A 14445-nucleotide genomic window follows, 5' to 3' on the forward strand; every position below is an offset into this window, starting at 1 on the left:
CCCACATGGGCACTGAAGTCTGTCTTCCTGTGGCTGTTATTTTGCTTTAGAAAACGGGTGGAGGAGTTGTCATCAGATCTCAGTGAAGCCCTGAAGCAGCTCAAAAATTCAGACAAGGAAAAGAGGCAGCTTCAGAAGACAGTGGATGAGCAGAATATGAAAATGAATGACATGCTTGATCATATCAAGCTCATTCAGCACCAGGTATGACGGGCAGGTAGATGGCCCATTCAAGCACTTGCTCTGCTTAAGATAAAACACAGGCCAGAAGCAGTGGCTCATGCCTGTAATCCCACCTCTTTGGGAGACCAAGGCATGCAGATCACTTGAGCCCAGGGATTCCATACCAGCCTGGGCAACATAGCAAGACCCTGCCTTACCAAAAAAATACAAACATGATCAGGGCATAATTGTATATGCCCATAGTCCCAGCTGCTTGAAATGCTGAGGTAGGAGGATCCCTTGAGACTGGGAGACTGAGGCTTCAGTGAGCTGTGATTGCACAACTGCACTACAGCCTAGATGAACGAGTGAGACCCTGTCTCAAAGGAAAAGGCTGGGCATGATGGCTCACACCTATAATCCTAGCACTTTGGGAGGCCGAGGCGGGTGGATCACCTGAGGTCAGGAGTTTGAGACCCACCTGGCCAACATGGTGAAACCCCATCTCTACTAAAAAAAACAAAAAAAAAAAACAAATTAGCCAGATGTATTGGTATGTGCCTGTAATCCCAGCTACTCGGGAGGTGGAGGCAGGAGAATCTCTTGAACTTGGGAGGCAGGAGATCGCACTGTTGCACTCCAGCCTGGGCAACAAGAGTGAAACTCCATCTCAGAAAAAAAGAAAAAGATTAAATATATCAGTCGTTATCTGGGAAAACACCACCACAACCAATCCTCGCAAATTAATTGTCCAGAACTGTGTTAGCATGCTAAGCCAGCCGCTCAGCACCAGCCCCCATTGCAAGAAGCATTTTCAAGGGTTAATCTTAAAATTAATCAAACAACAATGTTGTTCTTTCTAGGATTCAAAGGCTATTTTTATCAGTCAATTTACTTATTTTTTAAATAGTGCCCAGCAGCAGGAGATATTTTCAGTTTAAAGTCTTTGATCTCTGAATTACTCTTTCGTGTTCTTCTAAGATTTTTTAAACTTTGTTCAAAAAAGTTTTTGATGAAGATTTGGAATCTTCCAAATCTTTGGCAAGAATTGGTGAGAAAGTGGGCGAGAAAGCCAATGCTTAGGAATTGGATCAATAAATAAATTGGCATATCTGACTGAACAAAGAAAAATGTTACAGATATTAGAGGAAACGCTTTATTTTACATATGCTATATAACTAAGGAATTGTCTTCTTATTCATTTCAGCCATGCCCTGTGTGCAATTGTCTGGATTTTTACCCCAAATATAATATAGTCTAAGACAGTCTTTCAGCTCAGTCTTTATTTCTTCAGCAAAGGGAGCAAGCCTCCACCCAACGCAAGTTAGAAGATGATCTTCAGGAGGCCACAAAGCTACTGGAGGAGAAACGGGAGCAGTTGCAGAAGAGCAAAGACCATGAGAAGCTGATGGAGGAAGAACTTGAAGCTTTGAGGCAGGAATTTAAAAAGAAAGACAAGACGGTGAGTGGGAGAATCCCAGGAGAGCTGGGTCAGGAATCCAGAGCAGGATATGAACCCAGCAGGGCCTGGAGGGATGTGGAGGCCCTGGATGTTCAGACGTCAGGAAAGACGACAGGGAATGTGGGGAAGGCCAGCGAGGAGGGGAGCCAGAGGCCTGAGCTCCCGCAGGTGGAAATAGGGCTGGGGGAAGGCCTGAGTTCCTGCAGGTGAAGATAGAGCTGGAGGAGAGAGAGGGTGGAGTGGGGCTTTTATAGGTATCTGAAATTTACACCTCTTTGCTGTGCTTTGTGAGGGAATAGTTGAAAGAGAATTCCAGAAAGTTGGAGGAAGAAAATGAGAATCTTCGAGCAGAGCTACAGTGTTGTTCTACACAACTGAAATCCTCTCTTAACAAACACAACACCAGCCAGCAAGTCATCCAAGACTTGAATAAAGAGGTAAGTACACAGGAACCCCAAGGGGTGAGGAACTTGAACCCTGTGACCCTTGACCTGAAATCTGTACCCACCTCTCCTCCACACAGAAATGCCACTAACTGCTCAGCCAACTGTGGATCTCAGGCCCCCTGTAGCTCCACTTCTCTCCCCATTGGCACCTAGTCGCTGAGCCAGAGAAATGTTTCTTCCATATGGGGAAGGTCTCATCTCATATCTGGTGGAGCCCCCAAGCTATTTGGCTTTGGCATCAAGTCTTCCAATATTACATTTTAGACCAGAGTTGAGTGAATCCATTTGGGGGGACAATTTGCTAGAGAACAGTTCCAAAACTTGTCACAAAGCACAAAAAGGGGAAGAAAAGAGGGACAGTTATTTTTCATTACACAAGTAAAAATGATGGAAAGGAGTAAATAGCATCTGACATATGCTAGGCAGTATGCTTGAATTCAGTCATTATTTATTTATTGTCCACTTAAGCTCTTTACATGGCTTCCACCTACTTTACTGCCAGCAAGAGAGACATGATAGAGGAAAGAAAGATGGAGGGCTGGCTGGGCACAGTGGCTCACGCCTGTAATCCCAGCACTTTGGGAGGCTGGGGCAGGTGGATCACAAGGTCAGGAGATAGAGACCATCCTGGCTAACATGGCGAAACCCTGTCATTACTAAAAATACAAAAAATTAGCTGGGCGTAGGAGTGCACGCTTGTAGTCCCAACTACTTGGGAGGCTGAGGCAGAAGAATTGCTTGAACCCAGGAGGTGGACATTGCAATGAGCCGAGATCACGCCATTGCACCCCAGCCTGGTGACAGAGCGAGGCTCCATCTCAAAAAAAACAAAGATGAAGGGTCAAAGTCATTCACCAGTAAGTGATGGGATGAACCACTATTGAACCAGAATTATCCAGCTCTAACGCCTATCCCCTTTCTCCCTCATCATAAGCAGCCATACTTTCTCTGGCTAAATCCATTCCATCTTTCTGGGCAAGAGAAAAATGAAACACCTTGGTAGATGGTCTTTTGGGCTACACATGAAAGGCCAAGCAGCGTTTATTCCTTCATAATATAAAAATGAATCTTAAAGTAGTTGACTTTTCTAAATATGAAATTAGCACTGCCCAGTAGAACTTGCTGCCTTTCTGTGATGATGGAAAAGTTGTATGTCTGAGTTGCCAGTGCTAGCCTTTAGCCACATGTGGCCATTGAGTGATTAGAATATGGCCTAGTATAACTGAGGAACTGAATTCGTAATAGTAATTAATGTTAATTATTGTTATGTTTATTTAAATGTAAATAGCCTCATGTGGCTAGTAGCTACTATACTATACAGCACAGACCTGAGGCACTGATATTCTTGGAGTTGTCCTCCAGAGATAATAATCTCTCCTTGAGTGTGATCCAGAGCTGAAGTCTGAGTCACTCAGACCCCTAAGGAACCTCCATGAACATATGTGATACTCAGATTCCTACGTGTTTAGTATGGACATATTGTCATATTTGCCAAAAGAAAGATAACCAAGTAAATGTGAAAGTAAAAGCACTAATTTCAGAATCCCTTTAATGAGAATCAGGAAGCTAGGGAATTTGTGTGTGTGTGTGTGTGTGTGTGTGTGTGTGTGTATAAGCATGTTCAGCTTTTAAAAAGCATACCCTGGCCAGGCGCGGTGGCTGACACCTGTAATCCCAGCACTTTGGGAGGCCAAGGTGGGCAGATCATGAGGTCAGGAGTTCAAGACCAGCCTGGCCAACATGGTGAAACCCCACCTCTACTAAAAATACAAAAGTTAGCTGGGCTTGGTGGTGCATGCCTGTAATCCCAGCTATTCAGGAGGCTGAGGCAGGAGAATCACTTGAACTCAGGAGGCAGAGGTTGCAGTGAGCTGAGATCATGCCATTGCACTCCAGCCTAGGTGACAGAGCGAGACTCCATCTCAAAAAAAAAAAAGCATACCCCATGTATGGAAAACTTAATTAATTGAAACAGCCACCAGAAAGAAGCTTTGGTTTTTTTTCTAGAATGCACTTCATTTCATTAATATTCCATATTTTAATTTTAAATTTTTCCATCTGAAGCCAAGGCAATATATCTTGAGGTCTTTTCCATCTCTTTGTTTCAAGTATTTTATAAATTAATTACTGTCAATAATAGGAAAGCGCATTTATTTTTTACATATTCATTCTGTATTTGAACATCTTATTGAACTCACTTATAAGTTGTAATTGTTTTTTAGTTACCTCTCATGGATTTTTCAAGTAGATGATTATATTATTTGCAAGCAACAACAGTTTTCTAGTATTTCCTTGCAATATTTATGTTTATATAACTGTCCTTGCCTCTTGCATTGGACGGGACCTACAGTGTGATGTTCAGCAGCAGCACCGTAGCAGGCATTGTTTTTACCTAAGGGAGCCTCTGCGTTAGTATGATGTTCCCTGCAGGCTGCTGTCCTTTAGCAGGCTTGTCCAGTTCCACATTACTAAGAGTTTTATTAATATGAATGTTGAATTTTATCAAATGCTTTAAAAAATAAAAGATTATTCTATCATCCTTATCCTTAACCCATTTCCCATTTAGAAAAAAAAATAAAGTACATCTCACTGCCAGTGCAGTATTCTTGGGGCAAATGGGAGATGAATGAAATAATGTGGTGAATAAAACAAATTAAGTAATTGATCCCGATTTTGGCCTACCCTTGCGTTCCTCGTATGAGTCTTGATTCTGCATCATGTCTCACTCTTTTAATACAACACTCAGCACAGTCTAAGAAGTGAAATAAGGTCAGTATGATTGGAATGCATTGATCAAGGGAGACGTTGGTATAGAATGAGATTAGAAAGGAAACAGGGACAGACATTATGGCCTCTATTAAGAAATTTGAGGTTTTATTCTAAAAGCATCAGAAAGCCATTGATGGATTTCCTCAAAGGGACAGGGGAGGTGATTTGATCTAAGTTTGCAAAACGTAACTTTGACTACTGTGTGGAAATGGATTGGAGGGAGTGATAAGTATGGAAGTGAGGAGGCCATTTAGGAAGTTATTGCTGTCCAAGCTAGAGGGGAATCAGTAAAGAAGGAAGGGAGCAAATTTAGGATGTGTTTCGGAGGTCTAGCTAGGATTGACCAGTCTAGCTGATGGAATGAATGTGAGAGAAACTGAGGAATCAAAGATGACTTCATGAAATTCACCTATAAAACCATCCAGACCTAATACCATTGAGAGCAGAGAGAATAGATCTTTTATTAGAACTTTGACTAGAATGTCTTCTGTAATTTACATGTCTATACATAGATTTTTAGAATCTTTCTCCAAGCTAAACCACTCATGTTAACAAAATTTTTTTTAATCTTCCATTTTAGCTTCTAGCTTCACTGTGATTTTTTTTTCACTATCCTCTGTTTTAGTGTCTCACCTCTATAGTGACATTTCTCAGTTCAGCCATCACTTATCAAGCACTGACAGTAAATTATAGTTTCTCCAATGATTCCTCTAGTTTATAGGGCAGACCCTGCTGACTCCATGTTTTTCAGAAGTCCCCAGAAAAGATGCGCTTCTGTTTTCAGAAGACCAAATTATTTCATCTTTAGGAACAGTTTCACTACCAGGACATGTAAAATATAGTATCACAAGTCCAGTCTACCACTTTTCATCTCACTAATTCCCAGGGCCAAAGGTACTCAAAATTTGTCTGAAAAAGTAATAAACGAAGCACTGAGCAGTTACTGGAGATAAAACAAGAAAATCCAAAAGAATGTGTTTCTGTGTGCATGGCCACTTTCAGATGCAGGTGTGCTAGAAGACCAACGAGCACAAGTCAGGCATATGAATTTCTGAGGTGCCCTTTGGCTTCCAGACTCAGAAGCAGATCTCTATCCTGTACTTAAAGTATATAAGAAGGCTAGTTTCTCTGTGTCTATGACAATAACTCATAGTGGTACAGTAAAACAAAGCCCTTTTTACATGTATCATCTCATTTGATCATCATCAAAATTCCATGAAACGGTTAAAATCATTCCAATTTGTGGAGGCAGAAAGTGAGGCCAGAGAAATAAGTACATGATAAAACCTGGACCTCAACCCAGATTGTTCTGACTCCAGATCTCAACTTCCTTTTAACTATACCATGAATACTCATTACCAAGTTGAAAACAGACTTCAGCTTTTACACATGCTTCTACCAGAACTACATGTTTCTTAACATGTTGATCAATTGATCCCTAACTCCAAAAAATGCAATATTTCACACAGACAGAATTAAACCATTTTTGAGCATTTACTGAGCCCCTATCACGTCCCATGCCCTGAGTTACAGCAATGGGGAAACGGCAGGAAGCAAAACACACATACAATCCTGCTTTCATGGCAAATCAAGTCTAGTGAATCACATCAGGAACTAAGTGAGGCCTCAAACACAAAGGAAATGTTGTTATCGTGTCCACTAACCCCGAATGGGATTTGGGTCTTTATCAAAGGCTGCAGAGTATGTGAGAGACTTTCTGTGTACTTGGCATTTCATGCCCTCCCAGCACTGCTGGTTCTCCTGGTATTTGAGGGAAACGAAAACTAGAAAGGGAAATATAGCTGGGGGTGCAAAAGAGCCTGGAAAGACAGCTCTACCTTTGACAATGCTCAAGTGAAGATGTGGGTGTTAACACGGACTCTGCAGGCTGTTGCAGACAGGAGAGAGACTAGCTCTTGCTTATTTCCTATAGGCATAGAGAATGCCTCTATGACCCTGAGCTGCCACCCTGACAGTTCTGCTCTGTCTCCTTAAAGATAGCCCTTCAGAAGGAGTCCTTAATGAGCCTGCAGGTCCAGCTGGACAAAGCTCTGCAGAAGGAGAAGCACTATCTCCAGACCACAATCACCAAAGAAGCCTATGATGAGTTATCCCAGAAGTCAGCCGCCTGCCAGGATGAGCTAAGACTGGCCCTCAAGAAGGTGAGGCCACACCCTTTAGTCTCCAGGGCTGTTTTCAGGTAGCGGGAGAGGCACAGGAGCCGATCTCCTGCTTACTGCCTGTCATTGGGGCCATCTCAAACCCTTGCGTGGGCTGGGATGTCTGTCCAGAGAAGGCCTGCTTCCTCTTTGTGAGGTTTGGAGCGGGGTGGAGGGCAGAGGAAGAGGACAAAGATCAAGGCCAAATCTAACAAGCTTTTCTGCCCATAGGTGACTCAGGAGCAAAGTTTTCCCAAAGTCTGGATTGTCAGGGAAATTCGTGCCCCATTCTGTACTGATCATGGCTGGCCTGTCAGTTCATGGTATTGGAAGGAGAAGAAATGGAGGGAGTGGGTAGGAAGGAGAAAGAGGGGTAGAGAAAACCAACCACTGTCATTTCCCACACCTCTCTGGGACACTAGGTAAGGTGACTGTGTCACCCAGGGCAGAGAACAGGAAGGGACTAGAACCCTCCTCCATTCAGGACTCAGCAGAAAGGGCCAAAGGCTCTGACAGCCATCCATCCCCTTTGTCTTTCTTGGAAGCTCAATCACGTGACCTCGGAGACAAAGAGCCTGCAGCAAAGCTTGACACAGACCCAAGAGAAGAAAGCCCAGCTGGAGGAGGAAATCATTGCTTATGAGGAAAGGATGAAAAAGCTCAATATAGAATTAAAGAAATTGCAGGGCTTCCACCAGGAGAGTGAGCTAGAGGTGAGAAGCAGCCAGGGGCTTGGGCTGCCTTCCTGGTAGGGGTCCACAAGGTCACCTCTTGCATCCAGAATTATTTAGTACTAAGCCATTTCCTTGGGCTGATAGGTTCCCTCCACTCTCTTGGCTCCCTGAACTTCAGACAGAGGCGGCAAAGATCGGAGCATGGGTGCCCTCTGCTGGCCGCTGGGGAAAAAAAATACCCCCAACATGTCTCTCAAGGCCCAGGAAGTACCCTCTGGCCTCGTTGTGGGTCCTGGGGTCAGGGAGACCGGCTGGGGTCCCCCTCCTCACTTTGCTCTCCCAAGCAGGTGCATGCCTTCGACAAGAAGCTAGAGGAGATGAGCTGCCAGGTGCTTCAGTGGCAGAAGCAACACCAGAATGACCTCAAGATGCTGGCAGCCAAAGAGGAGCAGCTCAGGGAGTTCCAGGAGGAGATGGCTGTCCTGAAAGAGAACCTCCTCGCAGATGAAAAGGAGGTGGGCATGCCTCAGCTTCTGAGCGCCTCCTGTCAGCACCTTCAGGCACATCCCATGACCACCCAGATGCCAGACAGCCCTTGGTGGGAGTGGGGGAACCTGGGAGCAAAGGAAAGGACACCTCCTCCATTTGGCGCAAAGCAAGGGCCACAGCTGCTAGCTCGACGCACCTGTCTTCTTGTGGCTTTGTTGATAGATACTGAGCATAATGAAGGCCCCATTCTAGAGAAAAGACTCAGGTCAGCTATCCCTGACCTAGTCCACTGGTTGCCCTTCCAGAGTACCTCCTGACACTTTCAGCAGCCCTGGACCCTACAGTAGAATTGGCTCAGTGACCTGGGCATGTCCCAGACCCAGCTCCCTAAACAGTGAAGTTTATGGCAGGAGGCCTCAGGACATTTGGGTGACTACTGGGCCTTTGCTCAAATTAGAAGCATCTTAGGCCAGGCAGAATGGCTCATGACTGCAATCCCTACATTTTGGGAGGCCAGGCAGGAGGATCACTTGAGTCCAGGAATTTGAGACCAGCCTGGGCAATATAGCAAGACCTCCCTCATCTTTACAAAACGTTTAAACATTAGCTGGGCATGGTGGCCTATGCCTGTGGTCCCAGCTACTCAGCAGGCTGAGGTAGGAGAATAGCTTGAGCCAGTGGGAGGTTAGGTTGCTGTGAGCCATGATCACAGCACTGCACTCCAGCCTGAATGACAGAACAAGACTGTCAAAAAAAAAAAAGGAGAAAAAAAAAGGTATCTCTTCCTCCAGATGTTTTTCTTCCATCTGTTAGAAAATTGGCTTAGCATAAGGACATGTCACTTTAATGCCTTCAGACTGAAAAACATAATTATAAGTGTACAGATCTACTGTGTCACCACCACAAATGGTGCCTTCTCAGATGTGTCACCTTTGTGTGACATGCCACCCACATAGCCAGAGGGTGCCCTGGGTGGCAACTCCAACTCTGGCCTCGGGTTGGATAGCAGGGTCAAATTTTGTTTTCCCAAGAAGACTGAAGAGGCCTGACTCGGAAGGACGGGTGACAGGCCTGTGCTCCCACCCCTGACTGTCTCATTTTCTTCTTGTACCCAAGCCCTGCTGCTTGCCCCAGCGGTGTGTGCCCAAAGACACCTGTAGTCTCCACAGAGAGAATGATCAGATTATGACCAACTTGGAGCAATGGGCAAAACAGCAGAAGTGAGTATGGAAGGAAAAAGGAAAGCAGGGTCTGAGGCCTGGACTGAGCTGAGGAGCCACATGGGTGTCAAAGATCAGTCACACATACCCCTGTACTCCTGGAAAACAGATCCAGTCTCAGCCCACCAAGGGACGGGAATAAGATGGAGAGGAGGGCTCACCCCTTCAGGCAGGTCTGGAAAGCCCTGCTGACCAGGGAGCAGCGGCGGCAAGAAGGAAGGGGTGCCTTGCTGAGGTTCAGGTGTCCTCTTCCTGTCCTGGGATGCAACTTCACTGCCTGGCCCCCTTGAACTCATTCCCTTGAACTCACCTAGCGGTCACAGGGATTTTGCATAGGAGTTGAGTTCAGAGAATCTTCTGAATTGCCAGGTGCTAGGAAGGCCCCAGCTCTGGGCACAGGGTGATATGTGCGGGGCCTGGGATGCTACAGCAACAGTCTTGCTGAGAACACCAGCGTCCCATTCAGCCAGCTGTACTCTTACTCACAGGAGGCTGGGGGCTGGCCGCTCTTTTCTCCTGTGATTTTATTACAGGGTCACCAATGAGAAACTAGGAAACAAGCTCCGAGAGCAGGTGAAACACATCACCACGCTGACTGGTGGAAAGGAGTAAGTCATCCTACACCACCCTGGCTGCTTCCTGGAGCTGATGAGAAGGGTCGGCAGGGAGCCAGGGCTGGCTTTAGCCCTTGAGAGGGTGATCAGCCCAGGAAAGGCCTGGGTGCTTTGGCAAGACCCCAAAGTCCTGAATCTGCATCTGTGTGACCTAGGGCACATCACTTAACCTCTCAGGGCCCTAGTTCCCTCACCAAAAAGACAAAGGAGGTTTAGTCATCTTTTTGCTCCTTCTTGCTCTCATGGTTCTCAGAGGTCAATGGTGCTAAGCAGGGAAGGGGCACTGAAAGACAGACTGGATTAGTTAGGGCAAGGGCTGAGTTGCTGTAATAGAGATCCCAAGTGAAGGAATAAACAAGGAACATCTCTTCATGAAATCATCGGGTGAGCAGGTGAGGTTGAAGGAGCCCTTCTGTTCCACCTGCTCATCTGGGGGACTGTGGTCTTGCTTCCCCTCATGGCCAAAGCTGGGTCCACTAAGAGGGAGGTATGGGAGGAGTGTTACCAGTTTGAGAATGAAGGTGAGGGTATGAAGGTCTAAAACAGATTTCAGAGGTACCAAAGCAATAAGTTACAAGCCTTAGGACAGCGCTTCCCAACCTTTTCTCAGGGAACACTTAGAAAATGACCATCCCTTGCGTATTCACCATGGATACTATGCAGCCATCAAAAAGAATGAAATTGGCGGCATTGTGGCTCACGCCTATAATCCCAGCACTTTGGGAGGCTGAGGCAGTGGATCACCTGAGGTCAGGATTTCGAGACCAGCCTGGCCAACATGGCAAAACCTTGTTCTCTACTAAAAAAATACAAAAAGTAGACAGTGGTGGTGGTGCACTCCTATAGTCCCAGCTACTTTGGAGGCTGAAGTGGGAGAATCACTTGAACCCGGGAGGCGCAGGTTGCCGTGAGCCAAGATTGCCCATTGCACTCTAGCCTGGGTAGCAGAGGGAGATTCAGTCTCAAAAAAAAAGAATGAAATCATGACTATTGTGAGAACATGGATGGAGCTAGAGGCCATTATCCTTAGCAAACTGACACGGGAATAGAAAACCAAATACCACATGTTCTAACTTATAAGTGGGAGCTAAATGATGAAAACTTATGAGCACAAAGAAGGAAATAACACACACTGGGGCCTATCTGAGGGTGGAGGGTGGGAAGAGGGAGAGGATCAGAAAAGATAACTATTGGGTACTGGGCTTAATTCCTGGGTGATAAAATAATCTGTAAACTCCTGTGACATGAGTTTACCAATGTAACAAACCTTCACCTGTACCCTTGAACCTAAAATAAAAGTGAAAAAGAAAATGACCACAGTTTAGGATCATTTGAGGCCAGGAGTTTAAGACTAGCCTGGGCCAGGCATGGTGGCTCAAGCCTTTAATCCCAGCACTTTGGGAGGCCAAGGCAGGTGGATCACGAGGTCAAGAGATCGAGACCATCCTGGTCAACATGGTGAAACCCCATCTCTACTAAAAATACAAAAAATTAGCTGGGCATGGTGGCGCATGCCTGTAATCCCAGCTACTCAGGAGGCTGAGGCAGGAGAATTGCCTGAACCCAGGAGGCAGAGGTTGCAGTGAGCCGAGATCGCGCCATTGCACTCCAGCCTGGGTAACAAGAGCGAAACTCTGTCTCAAAAAAAAAAAAAAAAGATTAGCCTGGCATCATAGCAAGACCTCGACTCTACAAAACATTTTAAAATTAGCCTAGCCAGAAATCAAAGTCCAAAGCTCAACTCATACCAGTTAGAATAGTGATCATTAAAAAGTCAGGAGGTAACAGATGCTGGAGAGGATGTGGAGAAATAGGAACACTTTTACACTGTTGGTGGGAGTGTAAATTAGTTCAACCATTGTGGAAGACAGTGTGGCGATTCCTCAAGGATCTAGAACTAGAAATACCATTTGACCCAGCAATCCCATTACTGGGTATGTACCCAAAGGATTATAAATTGTTCTATCATAAAGACACATGTACACGTTTATTGCGGCACTTCACAATAGCAAAGACTTGGAACCAACCCAAATGCCCATCAATGATAGACTTGATAAAGAAAATGTGACACATACACACCATGGGCTACTACACAGCCATAAAAAAAAAAAATGAATTCACATCCTTTGCAGGGACATCATCCGCAGCAAACTAACACAAGAACAGAAAACCAAACACTGCATCTTCTCACTCATAAGTGGGAGTTGAACAAAGAGAACACATGGACACAGGGAGGGGAACGTCACACACCGGGGCCTGTTAGGGGGTGGGGAGGTAGGGGAGGGATAGCATTAGGAGACCTACCTAATGTAGATAATGGGTGATTGATGCAGCAAACCGCCATGGCATGTGTGTAACTATGTAACCTGCACGTTCTGCACATGTACCCCAGAACTTAAAGTATAGTAAGTTTTAAAAAATTAGCCTCACCTGGCATGGTGGTGCACACTTATGGTCCCAGCTAATCAGGAGGCCGAGGCAAGAGGACTGCTTGAGCCCAAGAGGTTGAGGCTGTAGTGACCTATGTTCACACCGCTGTATTCTGGCCTGAGTGACAGACTGAGACCCTGTCTCTAAAAAAGAAGGATAAAAGTAACCGCGTTTGTTTGGCATATTTGCGACAAAGCTGACCATTCAGTGGCTGCCCCAGACCCTGCCCCAAGGGCTGCAGGCATCTCTGCACACCTGGAACCCATTTGTGGCACCCCAGGTGGAAAGCCCTATTCTAGGCTTTGACCTTAGGTACACGGCTGAGTTGAAGAGAAAGATGAGACCCACCAAGGAATTGAGAAGCCAGGACTTGGATGAGCTGTATAGGGTATAAAAGGCTTTGGGGAGGCTGACAGGAGGGGCCAGAGAGCCAGGGAAGGAGGTCACTGCTGGGACTCCCTCACCAAACCTAGTGGCACAGGGAGTGAGAGGCCACCAGAAGGGGAAGAGGCAACCTCAAGGTTGGCCAGGTTTGTAGAAAGCAAAAGCATAGAGCATATGCCCAGGGAAGAGGTTGACGATGAATTCTCTACTCAGTTTCCTCTAGAAAAGACCATGAAACCTTTCACTAGGGTATAACTAAAAGAAACGTGGTCAGACTCTAAAGGTAACATATAACTTCAGTCTTTCTCTTCTATTGTGCCAAGTCCAGGAAGCTCTGTTTCACAGAGAACTCACTCTTGAGTTTTCTTGATCTTATCTGATAGCAAATCATGTTTTAATGATAATATTAGCTCAACTAATACATATTGTTTGCTATGTGTGAGGTACTAAGTGCTTTACACATACAAACTCATTTCATCTTCATAAGACCTCCTGTGCTCAGTATAGTCATGATCCCCATTTATGGATGAGGAAAGAGAGGACCTGGGAAACCTGGTCTCACAGCTAGTAAGTGGCAGAGTCACAATTCCAACGTGGGAAGTCTGGAGCTCACTCTCACCTCTTGCCCTCATCAGTTTGGAATGCACTAAATTATCTTTCCCCTTACCTACGTGGCAGTCTCCATTTCCTCATCTGTATAATGGGGATTAAGTAATTTGCCCAAGTTCTTGACAGAGCTGGGATCTCCTTTGCTCCCGAATCTTCAACAAAGGGAGGCAGAGAGAATGTGGGCTTTGGCACTGGTGCTGGGTGAGAGCGTTTCTGAGGTACAGCCACGAGAACCTGAGGACACATGGTCACAGTTGTCCCTAACAGCCTTCTGGCTCTTCAAGTTGTATTTCTATCATTTATCAAACCAGATCCTCGTATGAACCCTATCAGTCAGGCCAGGCCTGACTGTCCCCGTCTGATGGATAAGAAAACAAGCCCAGAGCTGACAGAGTCAGGCAGGAGTACCAGCTCCTGGTCCACTCAGACCCCAGGCCTGTGCTTCTTTCACAGGACTCATGTAGGCCTCCATTTCTACAGAGCATGTGTAAGAGCACAGCTCTGAACAGGGCTGGGTATCTGTGCTGTCTTCCCTGTGACACCTTTATCTGTCCATTCTGGCAGGGAACCAAGCAGAGCCAGCAGCCCCAACACCCACCCGTCCTTCCTCTCCTTCCCACAGCCACCTCCACAATGTAATGGTTCACCTGCAGCAGGAAAAGAAAAAGCTGAAAAACGAGATAGAAGAGAAAACGAAAGCTGAGAACACGAGGCTATGCACCAAAGCCCTAAGCCTGAGCAGAACAGAGTCCACACCGAGGGGGAAGGTGTGTGGCACCTTGGGCTGGAAGGGGTTGTCCCAGGATGTGGGTCAAAGAATGGACCTCAGCAAGTACATCAGGATGCCCCACTGCCCAGGTATGTCTGCCATTTGTCAAAAATAAGTGTGATTTTTTTCTTTAAATCACTGGATGGAGAATTCAAGCAGGAAGAAGAAAATAGGTCTTTTGTGACCTCAAGTCATTTTCTTAGCTACTTGGGACCAAAGATGGTTGTCTTGATGTCTTTAGAGGGAGGAGGCAAATTA

The 14445-nt window shown here is 45.8% G+C and overlaps 1 protein-coding gene across 5 annotated transcripts in view; it reads left to right on the forward strand.

The window, feature by feature from the left end:
- PMFBP1 (polyamine modulated factor 1 binding protein 1) overlaps nucleotides 1–14445 on the forward strand; it is a 52059-nt gene that overhangs the window by 37023 nt on the left and 591 nt on the right. For 3 of the 5 annotated variants that reach the window (XM_017966892.4, XM_035282368.2, XM_035282370.3), the window contains exons 12-20: nucleotides 51–204; nucleotides 1457–1624; nucleotides 1924–2061; nucleotides 6837–7001; nucleotides 7544–7711; nucleotides 8020–8187; nucleotides 9278–9381; nucleotides 9915–9989; nucleotides 14041–14276. In XM_017966892.4, coding sequence (XP_017822381.2) covers nucleotides 51–204; nucleotides 1457–1624; nucleotides 1924–2061; nucleotides 6837–7001; nucleotides 7544–7711; nucleotides 8020–8187; nucleotides 9278–9381; nucleotides 9915–9989; nucleotides 14041–14276 — 1376 coding nt within the window. The remainder of the gene's footprint in view (nucleotides 1–50; nucleotides 205–1456; nucleotides 1625–1923; nucleotides 2062–6836; nucleotides 7002–7543; nucleotides 7712–8019; nucleotides 8188–9277; nucleotides 9382–9914; nucleotides 9990–14040; nucleotides 14277–14445) is intronic. The other 2 variants (XM_035282371.3, XM_035282372.3) reach the window with 1 other exon arrangement.

Source organism: Callithrix jacchus, chromosome 20 (assembly GCF_049354715.1).
Source record: "Callithrix jacchus isolate 240 chromosome 20, calJac240_pri, whole genome shotgun sequence".
In the NCBI taxonomy this organism is placed as follows: Eukaryota; Metazoa; Chordata; class Mammalia; order Primates; family Cebidae; genus Callithrix; species Callithrix jacchus.